A 21,956-nucleotide genomic window follows, 5' to 3' on the forward strand; every position below is an offset into this window, starting at 1 on the left:
CGGCCCCCAGGGCCCCGCCACCTCCCCCTCCTGCGCCGAGGCCCCGTGGGCTCGGAAAGCCCCGGTGGAGAAGGGCAGCCCTCCCTGCGGCTCGGCCCCTCGGCCCCTCGGCCCCTCGGCCCCGGCAAATGAAGACGCAGGCTAAGGTTTCAACACGGTTTTATTGGGAGTCTTTTTCCTGTGAGATACACTACAGGTCGAGGAAAGGGGCACATTCACTTTGCAAGGTAAGGGTTTCCCACCACTGAAGGGAAGGCGCGGGGTGGGGGGGACACCGGGGCTTGGGGCCATTCGCCCACCTCCTTCTGCTTTGCTCAAATTGCTCTTCTCTCAGCAAGTACCAGAGGACACAAAGACAAAAAACAAAAACAGCTAAGTCCACCTCGCCCTGCACCACACTCTGGCCTGCACCCCCTCCCAGGCCCAGTCCTTCTGCACCGAAGGCCAGGTGGGAGGGGACACAGGCTCCTTCTATGTGCTGCGACAAGGTGGACCAAGTTAATAAATTAGAATAAATTAAGGGGGGGATGTGACTTTGTGCTGGGAGGGCCCCTTTTTGCCGACACATGAGCTAGTTGGTGGGGGGAGGCAGGGAGGTCTCCAACGGCCACCACAGTGGGACTAAGCAGTAGGGCCACGAGTCAGGTTTTTCCTTCAGGTTCTTTCGAAACAGAGCAGAAGAATTAGGGGTGGGGGGAAGAGACACACACAAAGAAAGGAATCCTCTTTTCCCAGGGTAAGGGAAGGACCAAGAAAGCGGGTGCTACCCCCGCCCCCCCATCTCCCGAACCATCACTACAGTTAAGGATTTGGTCAGTGAATCAAATGAGGTGGGTGATGGGGACTGTGGTGGGAGAAACAAAGGATTCTGGAAATAGGAATGCCCCAGCCACCCCCTGGTCAGCCCCCGCCCTTGAGAGCAGATGGAGCGGGGGTGGGGCACCTAGGGCCGGGGCAGGGCGCTGGGCCATCACTGGTCAGCTTCTCCAAAGACATCATTCTGTTTGCGCTTCATGTTTTCAAAGTCGAAGGCCGAGCCCACCATGCGTTTGTAGATGTCTTTGATGTCGTTGCAGGTTGTCTCGAAGTGTGTGGTGGCATCATAGGAGCAGGAACAGAACACCTGGAACCAGCCAGCCAGGGGCCCAGCATGAGGCGGGCGGGCCCTGGGCAGACAGCAGAGCGCCGAGGGCCAGGGCCGGGCCTGCTTACCTGGCTCTCTGAGCCATCGTCAAGGGGTTCATACAAGTCGCTGACAGCCACAAACCTGAGGGCAGATGTAGGGGAAGGAACAGGCTTTCGCAAGGCCTGTCCCCTTCCCGGACCCTCAGCTCCCTGCGGCACCCCCAGCCTCTCACTTCTGGTCTATGGGCTCCAGCAGTTCCAGCGCCGGCTCAATCTCCTTCTCCGGCTCTGCGGTCTCCACTGTGGTGCTGGCGATGGCAATGTATTTGCCCTGCGCGGCCACGTTGTGTGCGTAGGAGATCATGCACACGTAGATGTCTGCCCGTGGGCGGTGCTCAGTTACCAGGGGCTGCAGGGGTGCAGCTCTGGCCCCACCTGCCCCTCTACAACCCCGCACAATGGGGGAAGAGTCCAACAGAAGCCACCCCAGCCCTACGGCCCTGAGTGAGGGAACTGCCGTGTGGGTCCCACTTCTTCCACCAAGGGATCAGGGAGGGAGCCCCAAGTCCGACGGGCACAGGCAGAGCCATCCAAATACACACACCAGAGAAAGCCATGCCTACCTGACTTCCTGTTGAGCTGGTTCTGGGGGATGATGATTTGGCAGGAGTTGGCATCGTTGGTGTTCTTGATGGGGTGGCTGAGGATACAGATGATGCGGATAACCTGGCCTGCCTTCTGCACCCGATCCGGAATGTAGCTGGGGTCACAGATCAGCTGCTTGCAGCGGGCCACCTGGGAAGGCATCGGAAGGACTCAGCCCTGTCCTCTTGCTTCCCTAGGTGGTCATGTGGCAGGCCCAAGGCCAGGGACAGCAGCTCCAGCAGGCAGGGGGCTCCTCTGAGCTGCTGGCACTTGCCTCTCCCATAATGCCTACCTCTGCTCTGCACAAGGATGGGAGAGAGCCTGGTGCTCCAACCCGCTCAGGGAGGTAGGCCCGAGACACACAAGTGGGCCAGCACCCTTGGCCGGGACCCTCCAGGCAAGAGAGCTCTCCTGGCCCTGCGCCTTGCGCCAGGCCCAACAGGAAGAGCTCTGTGCCTTCCCGAGAGGCCCTCAGGGCTAAGCGACAGAACACCCCCGCCCCCCGGGACAGTCACAGAAATACAGCCTCTAAGGAAGAAGACCAAGGCCTGGCAGCTGCACAGCACAGAAGAGGCAGAGCAGCTCGGCAGAAGAGCCGGCTTACCTCTCCCTCTGACTTCACTCCCACCACCTTGCCGTTCTCCATGATGATGTCGTCCACAGGTTTGTTCAGCATGTATGTGCCACCATAAATGGCGCTCAATCTGTGGGGGAAGGGTGACGATGAAGTCCCCTGCTAGGAGATACGGGAACCCGGTGCCACTGCATCCTCCCTCCCCGCCAGCAGGGCACAGAGAACACTGCCCTGGGCCAGGCAGAGATCAGGAGACCCAACCCTTCACCCTAGCTGTCGCTGCCACAAACTCAGGACTCAGCTCAGTGTGCCCCCTCCTCTCTGGAACTTCTGCCCAGGATATTCTACAAAAGGCTAGTGGGAGGGTGCCTGGAAGGTGCAGCTCCGTGAGGAAACGGCCCATAAAGCCAGAAACTGAGGCAGGTCCACAGACGACTAGACCATGAGCCAAGCACACCACACTGGAGGGGATGTGGTGCTTTACCCCCAAAGTCAGCCAGCTGCTGCTGGGGCCACGCTCCCCAAGCATGCCACCAAGTCAGGTGAGGCCACAGACCAGAAAGGGGAAAACACTCCTGCAAGGCTGAAGCTGACTGCTTTTACAGGTCTTAGTCCTACTTGGTACCACCGACTGACGAAAGCTGCGCCTCACCTTGCGAATCCCTGGGGCAGCTCCCCAAGGCCGTAGAGAGGGTATAAATACGGGCTCTTCCCATACCGGGCCAGGGACTCGCTGTACAATTTGATGCGGTTGATGGTCTCGAGGCAGGGCTGGTCCAGGTAGCTGAGGGACAGGGGTCGGGAGGAGATGCTCAGAGAGCAGAACTCCCAGCTCATCCCCACCCAGGTGCCAAGCCATCCTGCCCCCCACCCTGAATGGCCAGGGAAAGAACTGCAGGCTAGACATAGGGAAGGGAAGGCAAGGGCAGAGGGCTGAGGGTGCGGGGAAGTACAGGAGGGGGTGGGGTGGACAGAGAGTGGACAGAGGGTGTCCCGAGCTGGCAGGGGAGGGGGAGCAGGCCCAGGGAGACTCCTGTGGCTCTGCTGCTATGGGAAAGAAGCCCTGTCCCCTGTCCAGCTTCCCCTCACTCATCAGTGCGATAGAGCGCCAAGGCGTGGCCAGTGAAGTCAATGACATCCTGGCCCAAGTCAAACTTCCGGTAGACATCACGCATGCTGGTAGTCTGAGGGTCGACCCCTTCGAAGGTCTTGGGGTCGTTCTCATCAAAGTTTGCCACAAACACCAGGAACTTGCGGAAGCGCCGTTTCTCAAACATGCCCATCAGATCTGAAGGCGACAGCGTGAGAAAATGTCTTCACCGCTGACACACACACCTCTTCCTCCCACCAGGGTAGAGCCAGAAACCAGGGGCCCTAGCTCCTGGGGGAGTTCTGGCACTGACCCTGTGCGACCTTCGGTGACGCCCACCACCCCTCTCAGCCTCAGTTTCCCCATCCACGTGAAGAAGGGGTTGGGCAGGACAAGCTCTAAGGGCCCTCCCAGTTCCAACACTTGTGGAGGTTTCCTGGTCAAGTGGAGACTCGTCTAGAGGCTGAAGTCTCTCCCAAGGAGCCTCCCCTCCAACCACCCTCCACGTCAGGGCCTCCCTCCCAGTGAGGTGCCTGAGGCGTGCAGGCGGCAGTACAGGGACTACCGAGCAAGGGACCTCTGGCACGGTACTGCCTGGGGAATGGGACCTGGGCAGGGGCCGCCTGCTCCCATTGGCCGTCTTCCACCCACACCGTTCTCTGGCTCAGGGCAGCCACACTCACTGGAAGCCAAGGCCTCGGTCTCAGTGGATGGCACTTTGTAGATCTTGCCCCCCTTGTAGACAAAGCTGCCCTCGACCACCTTAAAATCCAGGTAGCGCGTCACCTCCGTGTACAGCAGCATCTTCACCAGCTGCCCTGTGGGTGAAGGGCAAGGTCAGCAGGGCTGCCTCCTCCTCCTTCTCCAGCCTGGCTGCCCCTCTTCGGGAGCCTGCTCCTCCTCTGGCCCTCCTAGCCACCTCCCCCCCCCCACCCATACCTCCGTCATCTCCCTCACCATTGGCCATGAGGAATTTGGGGATCAGGTCAACATTCCAGTCTCGACCCCGGCCCATCATTTCAGGCGGCCCCTCCAGAAACTGAAAGCGCTTATATAGCTGCAAGCAGGAGAAAGAGAGAGAGAGAGAGATACCTCAAGGCCTGTGCCCTCCCTCCCCAAACCCCGACCCCACTGCCCGGAGAAGGCGGGAAGCAGCCTAAACCCGAAGCGAAAAGTTCCGGAAGACAGCCAGGCCTGGGCTGAGCCTCACCTCCTCCAGGGGCGTGATGGAGGAGCTCTCACCCCCGTAGTAGGGGTTCCTGTCCATGTGCAGCACCTTCTTCCCGTTCACGGACATGATGCCCGACAGGATGCATTCCTGCGAGCAGAGGGACGTGATCCACGCCGGCCCACGGGCCCGCCAGCGTGGCGACCCTGGCTACTGCCCACCCCAAAGCCTGCGAGGAGAGCCCACCCAGGGAAGGACCTGCCCTGGTGGACAGCTCCTTCTCCCGCCCCACCCCCGCCCAGGTTAGTCACTGAACCTAAAACGGGGGAGGGGGGGTATGAGGTCACCTGACTCCAGACTCCTTTGTCACCTTGCGGGAGGAAAGAGAAGAACCCCCCCACCCCAAGAGCTGAGGGAGAGGCAGCGCACCCAGCAGACACACAGCCAGCCCCCGGCTGCCCGAGGAAGTCCTCTGGCTCCGCAGAGCCCCGCCAAAGAGGACAGCGAGACACAATGGGCCACAGGAGAGACCCGCTAGCCCACGCGAGGCCCCCCGAAGAGAAGCGAGGGAAGGCCCGGCCGCTCTGGGAGGCAGCGGCCCCACCCTGGGCTGCTCGCTCCTCCAGGCCGTAGGAGCCCCTGACCCTTCCGGTCCACGCGCTGGGGCGCGACCAGCCTCTCCCGGGAACTGTCCAAATGGGTTCAGGAAGAGGGAGACTAAACCTCCCCGCCAGTCCGTGTCACCAACCCAAGGACAAAGGCTGCGGAGCCTTCTCGGCCCAGGTCTCCCTGGGCAACTGGGGTGGGGGAGCGGGAAGGAGGGCCCGGCCGCGGGCTCCCGCTTCTTCTGGAACATTCCCTGGGTCCCCCGGTGGTCCCGGGAGAGACTAGCTGAGGGCCTGGCCCGGCTCGGCCCCCCGAACCGAGGCGCTGCGCAGGGCGGGAGGCGACGCCGTGCGGGCGATGGGGCCCGGGTGGGCTGCGTTTCCCCGCCCGGGCTGAGGAGGGGGCGCGGGGGCGGCCGGCGGGTGGGGGCCCCGTCGAGCAGAGGACCCCGTCCCCCGGCCAGGGGAAAAGGCGGCGTCGCGGGGCCGGGCGCGGGGGCGTCCTTTCGGGGGACCGACGGGCGCGGGGGCGTCCTTTCGGGGGACCGACGGGCGCGGGCGGCGTCGGGGCTGGGGCGGGGGGCGGCCGGGGGCCGGGGCCGTTGCCGGGCGCCGCGCCCGCGGGTCGCGGGGGGCCGCCCGGAGCGCCGGGCCGCGACGCCGACTCACGGTGAGGCCGGTGCCCAGCACGATCACGTCGTATTCCTCGTCCATGGCTCAGCCCGCGGTGCCTGCGCCAGCCCCGGCTCCTCCTCCTCGCTCGCCTCAGCCGCCGCCGCCGCTGCACTGGCCCAAAGATGGCGGCGCGCCGTCAGCCGCGCGACGCCTCCGCCGCGTCAAAGAGTCCCGGCCGCTCCCCGCCCCCCGCCGCCGCCGGCCCGGCGCGCCGCCCCCCGCGCCGGCCGCCGGGGCCCCGGGCGCCAGTCCCCGCGCCGCGGCCCGGGCCGGCCCCGGGGCGGAGGCACCCGTGGAGGGCGGGGCGGGGCGCGCGGGCGGGGCGGCGGCGGCCGGTGCTGCGCCCCGGGCGGGATCCGTGCGCGGGAGCCGCGCGCCCCGCCCCGCCCCCCGGGAGGCTGGCGCGTGGCCGCGGGCGCGCGCTGCTGCGGCGGCCCGCCGTGGGGGGCGGGCGGTTGGTCGTGCAGCCACGCTCCCGCGGCGGCCGCCGCCCGCCCCCCCACCCCGGCGACTCGGGCCCCCCCCCCCCCCCCCGCGCCAGCCCGCGGGCCGCCCCCCACCCCGGCGGCGCGGCTGCCGACACCCGGGGCCCGCCCGCCGGGGAAAACGAAGAGCCGGAGGCCCAGAGCGTGGCGACCTGTCTTTATTTTATTAGCAAGAAGACAACTGAGAGCCGCGGCAGCCCTGGGGGGGCCCGGCCAGGGAGGCGGCGGGGACGCCTGAGCCGCCGGCCGCGGGGGCCCTTCCTTCCGAGGCCCCCGGGAGAGAACCCCCAGCGTGCTGCTTGTTTTGAGCACGTCGCCAAAAATGTATCCTAGAACGACTGGCGGGCGGGACAAACGGCTTAGGGGCACGGCCCCCCACACCAAGGGGTCCCGCACAGCCAGGGGAGGGAGCATCTGAGACACCAAAGCACTATCAACAGCAAAAAGGTGCTGGGGCGGGCCGGGAATAAATAAGGAGAAAAGGGGCAGGAGCAGGGCGTCCCCTCCCCTGGGCCGTGAGGGGACGCGGAGGCGGTCTAAGCTACGCAGGACAGGACAGCTGGTGGGGAGAGGCGGGAGGGCCGGGGTGCCCGGGCGCGGGCGCTCAGACGATCTGGGTGAGGGAGATGGAGGGGCCCTTGTGGTCGTCGAAGCGGTCCATGGTCTTCAGGCTAAGCACCATGTGCAGGCCGTAGGTGAACACCAGCAGCATGAAGAGCGACGTGAGCAGCCCCATCCAGATGCCCGGCGAGAAGAAGCCCGCGCAGTCGCTGGCGTAGGAGAAGCGCTCGCCCGTCAGGTTGAAGGCCTGGATCTGGGGCGGGGAGACAGTCAGGCGGCGGCCGGGCCCCGCTCCCCGCCGCCCGGGCCCTGCTCCCCGCCGCGCCCTCTCACTCCCCGGCCTGCTCCGCACCTGGAAGTTGTGGAAAGTCAGCTGCCAGAGCGAGGGCTGAGCGCGGGGCACCAGGAGGCTGCCCTCGCAGCTGCGGCTGCTGACGTACTCGCAGTGGAAGGAGTAGATGCTGGGCCCCGTGACCTGCGAGGCGTTGAAGGCCGCCACCGAGCCGTTGCTGTGGATCTCGAGGCGCTCCAGGGTGAACCAGTGGCGGGCGGACACCGGGTAGTAGCGGTTGGCCAGGATGAACCTGGCGGGGGTGACCGGCGTCAGGCGAGCTGAGGCTGGCGCCCCGCCTGCCCCCCCCCCACGCCACCGGCGCCCCGGGACTCACTTGAAGGTCACCGTGGCACCGAAGAGCTGTTCGTAGGTCAGTGCGAGCCTGCGGTGAGGCGAGGGCATGGGGGCAGGCTCAGGGGACCGTCTCTCAGCTGCCCCCCCAGGGCCTCAGAATCAGCCTGGAAGGTCAGGTTCTCCCCATTTGACAGACAGGAAAACTGAGGCACAGAGACACTTTCTCCCCAGTCCCGTTCCAAGGCAGGGAGAGAGCTGGGAGCCAGGACCACCCGGGGAGCCAAGCCCCAGGTCTCCTGACTCTAGCTTCGCGCTCTTTCCTCCACGCACCCTGAGCCCCCCCGAGCCCCCCGACCCCATCCTCCTACCCTCAGCTCCACCTTGGGGCTGCTGAGGTGCCTGCGTTCAGTTTGGGGGGGTGGGGGTGGAGCGGATGAAAGCAAATGGAAGAGTAGCGGCCTCTGCGCCCACATAGGAAGGGTGCATGAGACCCAAAACTGCCCTAAGGTGCTGGCCTGGTACTGGCCCGTGTTGCGCCCAGGAGGTTCCTGCTCGAGAGGGAAGCACAGGCTTCCGAGGAGACAGCAATCACTGAAGACAGAGACCCAAACCGGGGACCGGGAAGCCCCGCCAGGCCTGCGCCCGCGCCCCCCGCCGCCTCCAACGGCAGGGCTCCGCGCAGCCAGAGTCCCCTCACCCGGCCATGCTGTGATTCCAGAAGGAGCCGGTCAGGTTGAGATCCTGGCCGAAGGTGATGTCAGTCAGGTCCTCCCACCGGCCCCTGTACGCCACCGAGAAGTTCTGGGCCCAGAACATGATCCGGGGCGCTGTGTCGTTGTAGCTCACCGGGGACTTGATGACCTCCGGCTCGGTCGGCTTTTGTAGCAGCTGCCGACCGAGCCCCCCAGACACCACGGCCACATCCCGGGCCACCTGCGGAAACACCCAGCGGGCCTCCTCTCAACAGCCTGGCGCCCAGCCCCGACCCGACTCTCCCAGCCGCCTGAAAGGCCCTCCTCCAGGAAGCTGCACCCCGAAGCCTGGCTCGGATCGCTCACCCCCCAAACTTACGAGGCACTCTGTTCATTTTCAGAGCATGCTAACTCAACAGGGGCCAGATTAAAACCCACTGGCTGTAAAAACAATTTGCTTAAAAAAAAATGAGGGGGGAATAAAAAAATACAATAAAGTTTTTTTAAAAACCCACTGGTGTGGGAGGAAGCAGGAGTTGAACTTCCTCCTCGCCTTGCCCCCCACTGAGGCGCCCCGCACAGAGCCTTTGCCCCAAGCTCCCGGGGTGCCCTGCCTGTGGGCCTGCGGCCGGGCAGGCTCCCCCCTCGGGGGAAGGCACGTACCCGGGAAGGGCGGACTGCCGTGAGGGCAGCCGTGTAGGGGACGTCTTCCAGCTGCAGCGTGCTCAGCACCTGCCCGATGACCTCATCTGAGAAGGGGCAAGAGCGGAAGGACCAGGTCACTGGTGCCTGCTCTAAGGGCCACCTCCCCTACCACCCGGCCTGACGCAGAGTTCCCAGCAGCAGAGGTAACGCGACGTCCCTTGGCCGCCTCACAGCAGAGGACATGTGCTGTCAGGTGGTCACCGGGGTGGCGGTGAAACCTCCCCACACGCCAACCCTGCAACTGGCCTGTCATCCGTGGGGAGAGACCGAAACCCCTGCAGGGAGCCCAGGCACGCGACGTTCTCAGCAGTCACCCACGATCCCTGCCGGTGGCAGCTGTTTCCCAGGCCCCCTCTGGCCTCCCCCGGGACTACTGTGGCCTCAGGCATCAACTCCCTAGCGCTGGGCCGTCGCTCGGTGGAATGAGAGTCCACGTGTACGGGAAATTAGATTCCGAGATGTTTCTGGTCTATTAAAGACCGAGCCCCAGCATTCCATCTGCCCACAGAGGCTCCTGGGCGTCGTGATCCCTCCAAGCAGAGCGCAGCTGGAGGCCCGGGAGGCCCGGGAGCCCCACGAGGGCCCTGAGAGCAGCCGGAGAGGAGAGCAGGCTGGGCTCCCAGCAGGCGTGAGGAGGCGCTGCCAGGCCGTCCCTTCCAGCCGGCTCAGGGCAGTCCCGCTACCAGCCAGGTCCAAGGCTGGACGAAGATCAGAAGAGGGGTACCTGTCCCCAGTGCTACTCACCATTGCCTGTGAGGACTTCCTTTGGAGCCATCAGGCCCGAGCTATCAAACAGACAACAGTTAGAGCCCCCCCTGGGGACAGGCCTGGCCCCGGGTCCAAAGAGCCTGCCTTCCCGAGCCCTGCCCGACCCCGGGCCCGCCCCTCCTGCCGCTCCCGCCTCTCCTCCTCTTGGCAGCCTCCACTCCAGTGTCCCCATTGCAGAGCCTGCACACTCCAGCTAGCTGCTTCTCCCGCACCCAGGAGGGAGCCTGCTCACCTCCCCCTCCCCTGCCCCCACCCCCGCCTGGAACCCCTTTCCTCCACCTCCCCGGGCTTCCCAGTGCAGCTCAAGCCCCCGCCACCTGCTCTGCTAGCAGCTCCTGGCCGAGAGGCTGCCCCCAGCAGGAGCCCCGCCTGCCTTGTCATCTGGAGCCCTGACAGGTCCAGCTTGGGGCCAGGTTCCACTCCTAAGTGGTGGCACAGCAGGCGGCCCTTCAAGCCTTCTGAGCGCAAAGGGCCCCTGCTGGGAAAGCCCAGGGCCCCTGGCCTGGCCACGCCACGGCCCAAGAGGCATGGCAGGGCCGCACCTGGCTGTGTAGGGCAGACGGATGAGCAGCAGGGCGGGGAGGCTGGCGTTGAGTTTTAGCTCCCGCAGGGTGGCCAAGTCCACGTGCAGGGGGCTGGCCCCGAGCTTCTCCTGCAGGTAAGTGGTCAGGGTGCTGACCGCATACCAGTCGACCGCAGGAAGCACCAGCGAGGAGGGGGCCGTGTCCAGGGCATTCTGGGAGAGGGCAGAGATGAAGAGGCTGAGTTGGCACAGGTCCAGGCGTCTGGGTCAGCCTTGCCGTTGGCTGCATGCTGTCACCAGCAGCTTACCCCCAAAGGCTCTCCAACAGCTCTCCTCTGGCAAGCCACGCCCAGGCGGGAGTCTTATTCCAGGGCAGAAAGAAGCACCCCACACCCCCACCCGACACCCAGCCCCCAGACCTTTCCACCTGCCGAGCCAGCGACCCCTAAAGGTTAGTTCTTGCTGCGCTAGGGAAGGGGGTGCCACGCGGCTAGGAAAGGACTCTCACCTCCAGGTTAGAAAAGGCGCTGTCCTGCTTGTTTCCAAACACACCGCCGTAGGCCGTGAAATCCTCAATGCTCAGCTAATAGGCAAGCAGGGGAAGACGGCCTATGAGGTTGGGCACGAGTGGGGGACCACTGCGGGGGCAGGGGCAGGGCCAGGGCCGAGGCCAGGAGCACACAGCTTCCCCGGGGGATTCTCAGGCCCAGCAGAATCTCCTTTGGAGCTGGATTTGGCCCGGTCAAGCCAAGCCGGGGCACGGAGCACGGGTGTGTTTGGTGAGGCGTGGCGGTGGGGGGTGGAAAGCTCTCTGTCTTCCCCCCAGCCCTCTGCGGGAGGGTGAGAAGACAGGGAAGGCTGTCACGGGTTGTGGGAAGCCTGCGGGCAGCTGACTTGTAGTAATCTCAGGAGGAAGAGTCAGCCGCCTCACATCTGGACAAGAGGAACCAGAGAGGGGAAGAGGGAAGCTGGGGAGGGGGCAGGGAGGGGCAGCCAAGGACAGTCACTGGGGCTGACTCTGGGAGCAGGAGAGCCCGCGTGTCGGCTGCAGTGGGTAGAGCCGCGTGCATCCTGGAGGAAGCCCTGAAGTCTTTCGCGCCTCCCAGGCCGCAGTAGCCCCAACCCCATCCCTTCTCCTCCACAACCTAGCTGTCCTTCAGCTCCCCCGTCATCAGCTTCCCTGGCCTCCCTGTTTAGTATACAAACCTGCCCGCCTCCCTCCCTTCTAGGCAGGAATGTGGACCCTGTTTGGCCACCTTGGCTCTCCTTCTGAAGGCCAGGGGGCGCCAAGATGTGTGAGAGAGAGAGCAGCCGCCGCGTCCCCGCGCCTTCTGTCATCAAGAGATCATGCAGCTCCCTGCTAGAGCTAAGGCTTTCACTGAGAAGGACAGCCAGCCCCCTTTCCTCCGTGGCCTCAAAGGCCCTACCTCCGCTCCTACCACTTCTCGCACACTACGCTCCAGCCACACTAGCTCTTCCTCGAGCTCCCCAAGAGCATCCTTGCCGGGGGCCTTTGCACCTGCCAGTCCCTCAGCCTGGAACACCCTTCCCACATAGCCACGTGGCTCCTGCCCTCACTTCATTTTGGTTTTTGCTCAGCTATCCCCTGCAGCCATCACAACCACCTTTAAAGAGTCTTGAGTTAGCCTGGCAAGTGAATGAATGAAGGAATGCCATACAACAGAGGACTCTGCTGCGTGCTTTCCCCGCATTGTAAGAATTACTCCTCACAGCGCTTTGAAGTAGGCTTTTTTGTTTACAGATGCAGAAAGTGGCGTTCATCAAGAGGATTTCACTTTGGATTACTTCCAAAGGCTGAGTTCAAGCGTGACTGCAGCATTTCCCACCTCGTGGGAGGGCTGCAGGCCAGCAGACCGTCACCACCTCCTACCGCCCACCCAGAGAGTAACTGAGTGGGGTCCCCAGGGGAAGAAGCCAGTCAGGGACACCCACAGCGAAAGAAAGGGGCTGCACTGCCACAGCCTCCCAAACTCCAACTCTATGCGGCCCCAGAGCCCTCTCGTGGTCCGCATGCCTCCTTTGGGTGCAGAAAGGCCTGAACCGGAGGGAAAACAGCAGGCTGCTTCTGGGCATGAACTGGTGGGGTCTGACAGATTCTGGCTGGAACCAATTCTGGTGTCCACAAGACCGCAGAATTTCGTTGCACCGCTAGGAACCTTAGGTCCATCGGCAGTAAAGCCAAGTTCATGGTATCAGCCTAGCCCAGCGCATACAGGGCGCTCAGTAAGTGATCGTTTTTCGATTATCCCCATCACAAGTCAGCCACCCATTAGCTGTGTGACCTTGGGCAAGTCACATCCTCTCCTTGGGCATCAGTTTGCTCAACTGTAACACGGGGCCAATAACCCCCACCCTACTAGAGCAGTCAAACAGCGTATCTAAAATGCTTGGTGCTTAGAATGCGACCTCTTCCTTCTCCCAATCAAGTGAGTGCCATTTCCCCTGCTGGCTCCCACAGTTCCCACTGCAGCTTCTCCCACAGGCCTTCCAAAGAGATGGGCCACACCTCCCCACGGTTGGGACAAGGTCACTGAAGCTTCCCCTGGGGACCGGGGTGAGGGAGGGCGGCGTGGAGGAATGGGGCCTGCCTGCCTCCCGGTGACGGAGGGAGAGGGCGAACGGGCTGGGGCAGGCGCACCTTGTCCTGCAGGAAGAGGAGCACGTTCCGGGGACCCAGCTCCAGGGCGGGGTCTAAGTAGGTAGAGAGCTGCATGTCGCTGGTGATGTGGCCCTCGTGAGCGTCGGCCGCAGGCGCCCACAGGTCCCTAACGCGGATCAGACGAGGCGCTGTCAGGCCGGGGCGCGTGGCTTGAGAGCCGCAGGCCGGGCCCCCCGGCTCCCTGCCCGAAGCCTGGGACCCACAGCTCGACGAGCCGAGCAGGCGCCCAGACCCCGGCGGACGCGCGGCGGGCCCCCGGGCAAGGGGCAGCCCCCTCTCCCCTCTCCGCCGCCCGCCCCGCTCACCGGTCACTCGACCACAGCACCAGCGGCACCTGCTGCTCCGCCGCCGCCGCCGCCGCCAGCATCAGCGCCAGCCAGGGCAGCCGCCAGAGCGCCGGGGCCCGCCGCGTCCTCGCCCGCCCCCGACGAGCCGCCGCCGCCGCCGCCGCCATCATCGCCTCAGCCTCTACCACCTCGGCCGCCGCCGCCGCCGCCGCCGCCGCAGGTCAGGTGACCACCGCCCCCGCCCGGGCCCCGCCCCGCGCCGCCATTGGCCCGGGCGCCGGCCTGCCCGCCAGCGCCGCGGATGATTGGACGCAGCGCCCGCCACTCCCGCCCGCCCCTCTTCCCTGGTTGGCTGGACGTGTCTCCCGGCGCGCAAGCTCCGAGTGGGAAAGAGGGCGGGGCCGGGCCGCCGGCTCCCACCGTCGCCGGGGCGGGCTGGGGCCGGAGCCGACGGGCCGGGGCGGGGCCCGCATGGCCCTCCCCGTTCTCCTCTTTTCTGCGGCGGCAGGGCCCGGTCGGGAACAGTACAGGTGAGAGAAGGTGGCCGCTCGGGGTGGAGCGAGCCGAGGGCCCAGGCCGGCGCCCCGGGGCGGCGCGGACGCGGGGCGGCACGGACGAGGGTCCGGAACCGAGAGGTGGCGGGGACTGCCACAGCGGGGGAGGAGCAGCCCCAGGGCGACGCGTGGTTTCCGGGAGGACACCGGGAGAATCGAAGTCAGCGTCGAAGGGGCTGGGCGGGCAGGACGAGAACGGAAGACGCGGACTGAGCAACCGCAGGCGACTTTGGCAAGAGCAGTTCCCCGCGAGGAAGTGGAGGCAGGACGGAGGGTGGTTCTTTCTCGAAGTTTGCCTGGCAGGAAGGAAAGAGCCGAGGGACAGCAAGTCAGAAGGTGGGAGGGTCAGCCTCAGACGACTTGGCAGGCTTGCCTCCTGCTCTGTGCCGTCTTGGGCTTCTCCGGTTCCCGAAAGTTAAAAGCAAACTTAAAAAAATAATCATCGGAATCAAATCAGGATGTGCACGCTGATTTAGGTGGGAGGAAGTGGGGATGTCTGCAACCTATTTTGAAATGCACCAACAATAACTGCAGAGAGGGAGGCCTGGGTACTGAGTCAGGTGTGATGTAAAGCATAGACAGTAAAGTGTTAATGGCAGAATCTAGGGGTGAGTACGTGGGGATTCAGTGTAAAACTTTTCCAAGCTTGCTATATTTTGAAATTTTTCGTAATGAAAAATGTCGAGAGAAGAAGCATGGGCAATACCCAGCGTTGGCAAAGATATGAGAAATCGGGTCCTTCTCCACAGCGGGGAGACAATCAATTAGTTCAGCCTTTTAGTGGGGCGATTTGGCAACATCTAACAAAATAGAAAATGTCTGTGACCTTTAACCGAGCGGTTTCGTTCTTCAGGATCCATCCCACAGAAATATTCACCTGAGAACAGGACTACCTTGTAAAGCTGTCCATTGCGCCACTGCTTGTAGTTGCAAAACCCTGGGCACATGTGATGGGATCCAGCCCCCACTGCTGTCACGCCTGCCTCCCTGCCATCAGGACGCAGGTGACTTGAGCAGAGGGCGGCTGAAGAGACGCAGCGGCCCTGGGGCCGAGCAGCTCACGGGGCCGGCATTGAGTCTGCATCCAGAGCCCCAGATGCAAGCCTGCGGGGAAGTAGGGCCTTCTTTTCCAGCCCTGGTAACACAGGAAGCCCAGTAGGGGAGGTGGGGCTAGATGCAGACGCCACCATGCCTTCCAGCCCAGACCTGTCGTCTCACCTGAGCCCCATGTGGCTAAGAGCCTAGCCTATCAATGGAAACGGGTTGTGAGATGGTAGCGATGGTTGTCACTGGTGTGTCTGGGACTAGGACGATGGCAGTGGTGCTGGAGAGAGGAAGCGGGCTTGACAGGATCTGGTCGAGGAAGACAGAGTGGTCCCCGGTGGCTCTTAGGTCACTCTGACTTGGAGACCTGGAGATGAATTTGGGTGGGGACACATTAAAGTTGGGGTGCTTCTGGAACCTCCAGCGAGCAGTGTCCAACAGGGCCCGAGCGGAGGCAAAAGGTTTGCTCTGGAGCTTTCCTTTATCCCCAGAAGCTGTGGGAGGGCTCTGACCCTGATTATGGGTTCACCAAGACAGTGAGCTGCTGTTACCAGTCAGCTTTCTCCAGAGAAACAGAACCAGCAGGATAGAAGGGTACAGAGAGAAATAATCTAATTTAATATCTATAATCAGCAAAAGAGATTTATTGTAAGTAATTGGCTCACACAATGGTGGGGCCTGGTGAGTCCAAATTCCATAGGGCAGGCCCGAGCCTGGAGAGGCTCCTGAAAGCGTTGCCTTAAGTCCAAGGGAGTGGATGTAGCCCCAGCGGCTTACTGCCTGTTTGCCATGTACGAGGTCCCAGGTTCAATCCCTAGTACCTCCTAAAAACCAACCAACGAAAAAACCAACTCTCATTGGGGAGCAGACGTAGCTCAGTGATTGAGCACCTGCTTCCCACATACAACGTCCTGGGTTCAGTCCCCAGTACTTCCTTTTAAAAAAAAAGTCTCAAGTCTGAATTCTTTAGGCTGGAAACCCAGGAAGGAGTAGAGTGTCGTATCAGGGCAGAATTCCTTCTTGTGCTCGGAACCCTCTGTTCTTTGCATATTTCCTTGACTTCAGGTCAACTGATTGTAGATGCCAACCCCATCTACAAAAATCCTTCCACAGCAGGGATTCTTAATGAGGGGAAAGATTTCAGGGGGTCAGCGAGGTTGAGTTGAAAAAGATCAGCTTATTATGTTTATTTTCTCTGACCTCTAACTGAAATCTAGACTTTCATTCACTTAGGAGTGTATGTAATAAATTACAACAGTGTTCATTTCATATCATATTACAGTTGTTGCATGGCTCCACCCATTCTGCAAAGGGGTCCGTGAAACAAAAAAGATGAAGGACCCCTCTCCACAGCTACATTCAGGAAAGCATAACCCAGCCAAGCAGACATGAAATTAACCATCACAGGTTCTATGCCAAGGAGGGAGCTCTGAATTATTGACCTGGGCAGATGTCCATGCTAGGTCAAATGAAAAACGGTCATGTTGCACAGAATCATATATCACAGGATCCTGTGTTTGTAAAAAGAAGAGAAAAAAGGTCCATATGTTTGTAGGAATGCACATGGGTTTATGTGTGGAAAATCTGGAAGCATCTGTAACAGGCGGTGAACAGTGCGTCCCTCTGAAAGGTAGGATAGGATGGTGTGTTAGAAACACTTTTGGTCTTTCTTATGCTTTTTACTTTATTTAATTTTACTTTTGTTTTAATTTGTATTTTATTTCATCTTGTGTCTTTCATGTACTTTTAAAGCATGGCGGGGTTATGGCTGGTGTCGCTATTTGTGTGCTTTATGATGTGTCCAAATCAGAACGTAAACATGAAGCATTTATCCCTTTTTCAACGGGGAGGTGAGATAGCCAACTTGTTTCCCATGTGTCCTTGCCAGAGGGGAGAGAGGCAGGTGGGCAGGGTGTGCGACCAGAGGGGGCAGGGGCGGGCCGCACCTGGGCTATAGAAGGACGTCAGGCAACTGCGAGGATGCCGAGGGGACCAGGACTTCTTGGGTTTCACTGTTGTTGTTCATTTTTTTATTGCAGTGAAATTCACATAGCATAAGATGAAGCATTCGGAAGTGGCATTTAGTACATTCACGGGGTTGTGCAACCACCGCCTTTAGCAACCTCCGAAGCACTGTATGTTCAGAGTGCCGAAGGGGAACCCCGGCCCCAGCAGCAGTCACCCGCCAGCCCCCTCTCCTCGCCCCAGCCCCCGGCAGCCACCCTTCTGCTCTCTGTGTCTGTGAATTTACCTACACGGGTCTGCCTCAGAGCTAATTGGGGGTTCGGTTCCAGACCAGCACAAGAAAGCCAAGACTGCAGTGCAGCGAGCCACGCGAATTTTTTGGTTTCCCAGTGCATATAAAAATGTCATGTGTTTACATCTGGAAAAGTGTGCAGACCTTAATAAAAATGTGACCCAGAGACAAGAAGTGAGCACAGGCTCTTGGAAAAACGGCACTGATAGACTTGCTGGATGCAAGGCCACCACAAACCTTCAATTGTTAAAAAAGAGGAAAGGGAAAAAAAGCAGTCAGGAAGCACAATAAAGCAAAGTGCCATAAAACAATGTGTGCCCGTAGTGGATATTTCCTGTAAATTGACTCCTTTATTTTTTCCTGTCTACATTTATTTTTTTGTTTTGTTGATGTATATCATTCATATGTGAACATACATATACAGTAAATGTACAGTAAAAGCTGTGAACTTACCAAACAAACATGTAACATCATGCAGGGGTCCCATCTATCACCCCACCACCAACACCTTGCATTGTTGTGAAACGTTTCTTAACAAATTATGAAAGAACATGGTCAAAATATTACTAACTCTAGTCCATGTCTTACATTTGGTGTATTTTTCCCCCAGCCCACCCTGTTGTTACTTTTTAAAATATATTTTTATGACAGAAGTTGTGAACTTACAAAACAGTCATGCACGTGCGTAGAATTCCCGTACCACAGCCCTTCACCAACACACCGCGCCGTGGTGGAACATTTCTTACAGATGATGAGATATCCTCAGCCTCTTACCGCCTACCATGGTCCATAGCATACATTTGGCACACCTTTTTCCCTACCCCACAACACAGTACATCTTTAGCATCGAGGCAAGACTATTGCAGTATTCACCACAGTTCAAAGGTCACACCAATTGTAGTTTTCCTGTGCTTCTCCACATTCCCACCACCCTGCAACTGTGACATACATCTGCTCTAGCTCACAAAGGACACTTGCATCTGTACCAGCGACTGCGCTTCTCATCTGCCTCTGGGTTTACTGTGCTACTCAGTCCCTGGATTATTCTTTAGCTTTCTTTCAAATGACATTTACATCCCTAGACTACCTTTTTTAGCCACATTGCCATTTGTAAACCAGCAGTTATTCACTGTGTGTTACCATCAACTCTACCCATTTCCACTTCTACAGTCAAATTAATTAAAACCTCTCTATATTAAGCATTAGTAGTCCTTCTCAGCCCTCCTCTTATCTCCTGATAACCTATACTCTCTAGGTTTTAACTCCATGCATTAATTCTTCGTATTCAGTTCGTATTCATGAGACCGTTCAATATTTGTCCTTTTGTGTCTGGCTTACTTCACTTAACATGTCTTCAAGATTCATCCATGTTATATGTGCCCCAACTTCATTTCTTCTTAGTGCAGCATAGTATTCCATTGTATCATATGTCTACATTTATTTAAATACCAGGATCTCTGCAACTAAAGAACGTGTTTGGGCATGAAACATGCAATTGCTTAATATACCCATCTATTACTTATTGGAAAATTTGATATTCACGTTATCTGATATTAATATTGATGTACTAGATTTTATGCCTAATTATTTGGTTTCTTTTTCCTCTTTTTCTTTATTTTAATTGCAATGAAGTTCATGGAACCAGAAATGAATCACTTCAAAGTCAACAATTCAGTGGCATCTAGAACATTCACAGTGCTGGGCAACCACCCCCTCTCTCGAGTTCCAGAACAGTTATCATCACCCCAAATAAAACTCCGTCCCCACCGGGCCCCCCTCCCCCCAGCCCTGGCAAACCCCAATCTGCTTTCCGTTTCTATGGATTTAATTCTCTGTGTATTTCCTGAAAATGGCCTCGTACAACGTGTGGCCTTTTGTCTGGCTGCTTTCACTCAGCATAATGTTTTCGAGGGTCAGCCCTGTTGTCGCCTGTATCGGGACTTCGTTCCTTTTGTGGCTGAATAATATTCATTCAATGGCTAGACCGCTATGTGTTGATCCATTCATCTGTTGCTAGATATTTTGGCTCTTGTGACCAGTGCAGCTGTGGAGCTGTGTGTACGAGTATTTGTTCTAGTCCCTGTTTTCGGTTCACTTGGGTATATACCTAGAAGTGGAGTGGCTGGGTCATATGGTGATTCTACTTTCAACTTTTTCCGGAACCGCAAACCTGTTTTCCACCGCGGCTGCCCCGCCCCATTTTACATCCCCAGCCACGTTCAGGGGTTGCAATTTCTCTCCATCCTCGCCAAAACTTATTTTCCCTGTTTTCTTTTTAATTATAGCCATCCTGGTGGGTGTGGAATGGTCTCTCCTTGCGGTTTTGATTTGCATTTCCCTGATACCTAGTGCTGTCGAGCATTTTTTCATAGACTTGTTGGCCATTTGTAGCTTTTCTTTGGAGAAACAGCTGTTAAGTCATTGGTCCATGTTAACATTGGGTGGCTTGTCTTTTTGTCGTTGAGCCGTAAGATATAAGAGTCCTTTATGTAATTGTTCTACATCCCTGCCAACGTTTGGTGTGTTCAGTATTTTCCATTCTAGCCATTGGAAATGTGTCTTGTGGTTTCAATTTGCATTTCCTTGAAGACTAGTGGTGGTGAGCATCTTTTCATGTGCTTGTTGGCTCTTCATACATGTTTGGTAAAGTCTACTGCCCATTTGAAAAAAAAGTTCTTTATGTATTCTGGATACCAGACTCTACCAGATATATGATTTGCCACTCTCTTCTCCCATTCTGTGGGATGTCACTTCACTCTCTTGAGAATGTCCTTTGACACTCCAAAGTTTGTAATTTAAATAATGTCTAATGTATCTATTTTTTTTTCTTTTGTTGCTCGTGCGTCAGGCGTCATATATAAAAATCCATTTCCAAACTCAAACTTCTTTACGATTTTTCCCTTGTGTTTTTCTCTAAGAGTTTTTATGGTTTTAACCCTCACATTTGTATCTTCGATCCACTTTGAGATGATTTTTGGTTATGGCGAGAGGTAGGCTCCAGCTCTGGTTTTTTGCCTGTGGACCTCTAGTTGTCCCAGTGCCATTTGTTGAGAAGACCGTTCTTTCCACCACTGAGTGGTTTGGGCACCCTTTTTAAAACTCATCACTCTCTCAAAGCAGTGGGATGGTGGCCAGAGTCTCCCCGGTCCCCGGGGAATGTGTTCCACCCTCTGAAGCCTAGAGTGACAGCACCCTTCCTGAATGACGGAGCAGGTGGCTCGCCCCTTCAAGCTCCAGCACAGACGCACCCTTTCCATACACGTGGGTGGGGTCCTCTCTTGGCCGGAGAAGACGTCTTTTGTCCAGACCTCAGCTTCCATGGTTCTGCCTGGAAGTCCTTTTTTCTTCAATCTCTCCCTTTTCTGTCCCTTTTAGTCCAAACTGGCAGTACGTCTGTTCATACAGATCTCACAAAAAAGCCTTGCTGGTTTCTCATGTAGCACACAAGGACCCAACCATCACAGGTCCCATAGCAATGCTAGGTGCCAGTAATGGGGTGGGGTGGGGGGAGCGGAATAAGGGATATGGGATTTTTCTTTTTGAAGCCATGAAATCAACTCTAAAATTGATTGTGATGGTGAATGGACAACTCTGTGATAATACTGAGAGCTTGTACACTTTGGATTGTCTGGTTTGTAAATAAAACTTTTTATTTGTAAAAAAAAAAAAATCAGCCATCGATGTATTTTTTTTTATTTGTAAACAAAATCCATCAGCCATCGATGTATTTGTTTGTTTCGGGGATCTCAATTCTAGTCCATTGGTCTGTATGTCTTTTTGTCTGTCCTTGGGCCACTACCACACTTTTTTGATCCCTGTGGCATTGTAGTAAGTTTTAAAATAGGGAATTGCGACTCCTTTAACTTTGTTCTTTTACAATATTGTCTCAGCTATTCAGGCCCCTTCAATTCCATATGCATTTGAGGACTGGCTTTTCCATTTCTGAAAAAAAAAAAAGGCTGTGGAATTTTTTTTTTGCTTTTTTAACTTTATTTTGTACATTTAATAAGGAAAAATACAAACAAAAACTAAAAAGAAAACAGTTGAATAAAAACATATTTTTCAATTAAATGTACTAGATACCTATAAATTTGTTTTTCAATCATACAGTATGTTACACAATATATTTGGTTCCTAGTAATGCAAGCATGTAATATTTGTCCTTTTGTGTCTGGCTTATTTCACTTAACATAATGTCCTCCAGGTTCAGCCATGTTGTCATATGCTTCATGACTTCATTTTTTCCACCCCTGCATAATACTCCATCGTGTGTATACACCACAGTTTGTTCATCCATTCATTGGTTGATGGACACCTGGGTGGTTCCCATCTTTTGGCAATTGTGAATAACGCTGCTATGCACACTGATGTGCAGATGTCTGTTCGTGTCACTGCTTTTCAGTTCTTCTGGGCATATATACCACCAATAGTGGTATTGCTGGGTCAAATGGCAAGTCTATATTCAACTTCTTTAGGAACTGCCAAACAGTCCTCCACAATAGCTGTACCATTCTCCATTCCCACCAACAGTGAATAAGGGTTCCTTTTTTTTTTTTTTTTACTTTTCATAACCTTTTTTTTTAATATTTATTTATTATTATTTTTTTAAATTACATTAAAAAAAATATATGAGGTCCCATTCAACCCCACCGCCCCCGCCCCCCACTCCCCCCACAGCAACACTCTCTCCCATCATCGTGATACATCCATTGCACCTGGTAAGTTCATCTCTGAGCATCACTGCACCCCATAGTCAATGGTCCACATCATAGCCCAGACTCTCTCACGTTCCATCCAGTGGGCCCTGGGGGGATCTACAGTGTCCCGTAATTGTCCGTGAAGCACTATCCAGGACAACTCCACGTCCCGAAAACGCCTCCACATCTCATC

General features: G+C 57.6%; 2 protein-coding genes and 1 long non-coding RNA gene across 4 annotated transcripts; 1 reads left to right on the forward strand and 2 right to left on the reverse strand.

Annotated features, from left to right (window-relative positions):
• Window positions 1–142: 142 nt before the first annotated feature.
• Window positions 143–6,037, reverse strand: GDI1 (GDP dissociation inhibitor 1). 2 transcript variants are annotated; one of them, XM_058292276.1, is made up of 12 exons: window positions 5,877–6,020; window positions 4,645–4,752; window positions 4,392–4,491; window positions 4,118–4,252; window positions 3,434–3,632; window positions 2,997–3,128; window positions 2,375–2,474; window positions 1,749–1,920; window positions 1,359–1,503; window positions 1,213–1,267; window positions 944–1,123; window positions 143–661 (listed from the first exon to the last, which is right to left on the reverse strand). In XM_058292276.1, the coding sequence occupies exons 1-11, from the start codon at window positions 5,919–5,921 to the stop codon at window positions 971–973; spliced, it is 1,344 nt and encodes a 447-aa protein (XP_058148259.1). In that variant the 5' UTR covers window positions 5,922–6,020; the 3' UTR covers window positions 143–661; window positions 944–970. The 2 variants fall into 2 exon arrangements, with proteins under 2 accessions (XP_058148259.1, XP_071069258.1); XM_071213157.1 differs by having other exon boundaries at window positions 143–1,123; window positions 5,877–6,037.
• Window positions 6,038–6,509: 472 nt separating this feature from the next.
• On the reverse strand, window positions 6,510–13,417 carry ATP6AP1 (ATPase H+ transporting accessory protein 1). The gene is made up of 10 exons (XM_004482870.5): window positions 13,230–13,417; window positions 12,904–13,030; window positions 10,753–10,827; window positions 10,264–10,457; window positions 9,698–9,738; window positions 8,912–8,997; window positions 8,254–8,489; window positions 7,597–7,644; window positions 7,281–7,512; window positions 6,510–7,181 (listed from the first exon to the last, which is right to left on the reverse strand). The coding sequence occupies exons 1-10, from the start codon at window positions 13,379–13,381 to the stop codon at window positions 6,972–6,974; spliced, it is 1,401 nt and encodes a 466-aa protein (XP_004482927.1). The 5' UTR covers window positions 13,382–13,417; the 3' UTR covers window positions 6,510–6,971.
• A 198-nt stretch (window positions 13,418–13,615) lies between these two features.
• LOC131277098 (uncharacterized) lies at window positions 13,616–20,736 on the forward strand. Its single transcript, XR_009184306.2, has 2 exons — window positions 13,616–13,741; window positions 16,849–20,736. It is a non-coding gene; the product is annotated as an uncharacterized lncRNA (long non-coding RNA).
• Window positions 20,737–21,956: the final 1,220 nt, after the last annotated feature.

Source organism: Dasypus novemcinctus, chromosome X (genome assembly GCF_030445035.2).
Source record: "Dasypus novemcinctus isolate mDasNov1 chromosome X, mDasNov1.1.hap2, whole genome shotgun sequence".
Lineage (NCBI taxonomy): Eukaryota > Metazoa > Chordata > Mammalia > Cingulata > Dasypodidae > Dasypus > Dasypus novemcinctus.

What these genes read in the sequence shown, in the direction of transcription:
- GDI1 (XM_071213157.1), bottom strand. Translation starts at nt 5,921, where the DNA reads ATGGACGAGGAATACGACGTGATCGTGCTGGGCACCGGCCTCACC. An exon ending in TGCTGGGCACCGGCCTCACC is followed by an intron (nt 4,753 to 5,876) that starts GTGAGTCGGCGT and finishes CTCTGCTCGCAG; the next exon opens with GAATGCATCCTGTCGGGCAT. An exon ending in GAGTGAAGTCAGAGGGAGAG is followed by an intron (nt 1,921 to 2,374) that starts GTAAGCCGGCTC and finishes ATGCCTTCCCAG; the next exon opens with GTGGCCCGCTGCAAGCAGCT.
- ATP6AP1 (XM_004482870.5), bottom strand. Translation starts at nt 13,381, where the DNA reads ATGATGGCGGCGGCGGCGGCGGCGGCTCGTCGGGGGCGGGCGAGGACG. An exon ending in GTGCTGTGGTCGAGTGACCG is followed by an intron (nt 13,031 to 13,229) that starts GTGAGCGGGGCG and finishes GATCCGCGTTAG; the next exon opens with GGACCTGTGGGCGCCTGCGG. An exon ending in TGACTTTCCACAACTTCCAG is followed by an intron (nt 7,182 to 7,280) that starts GTGCGGAGCAGG and finishes TCCCCGCCCCAG; the next exon opens with ATCCAGGCCTTCAACCTGAC.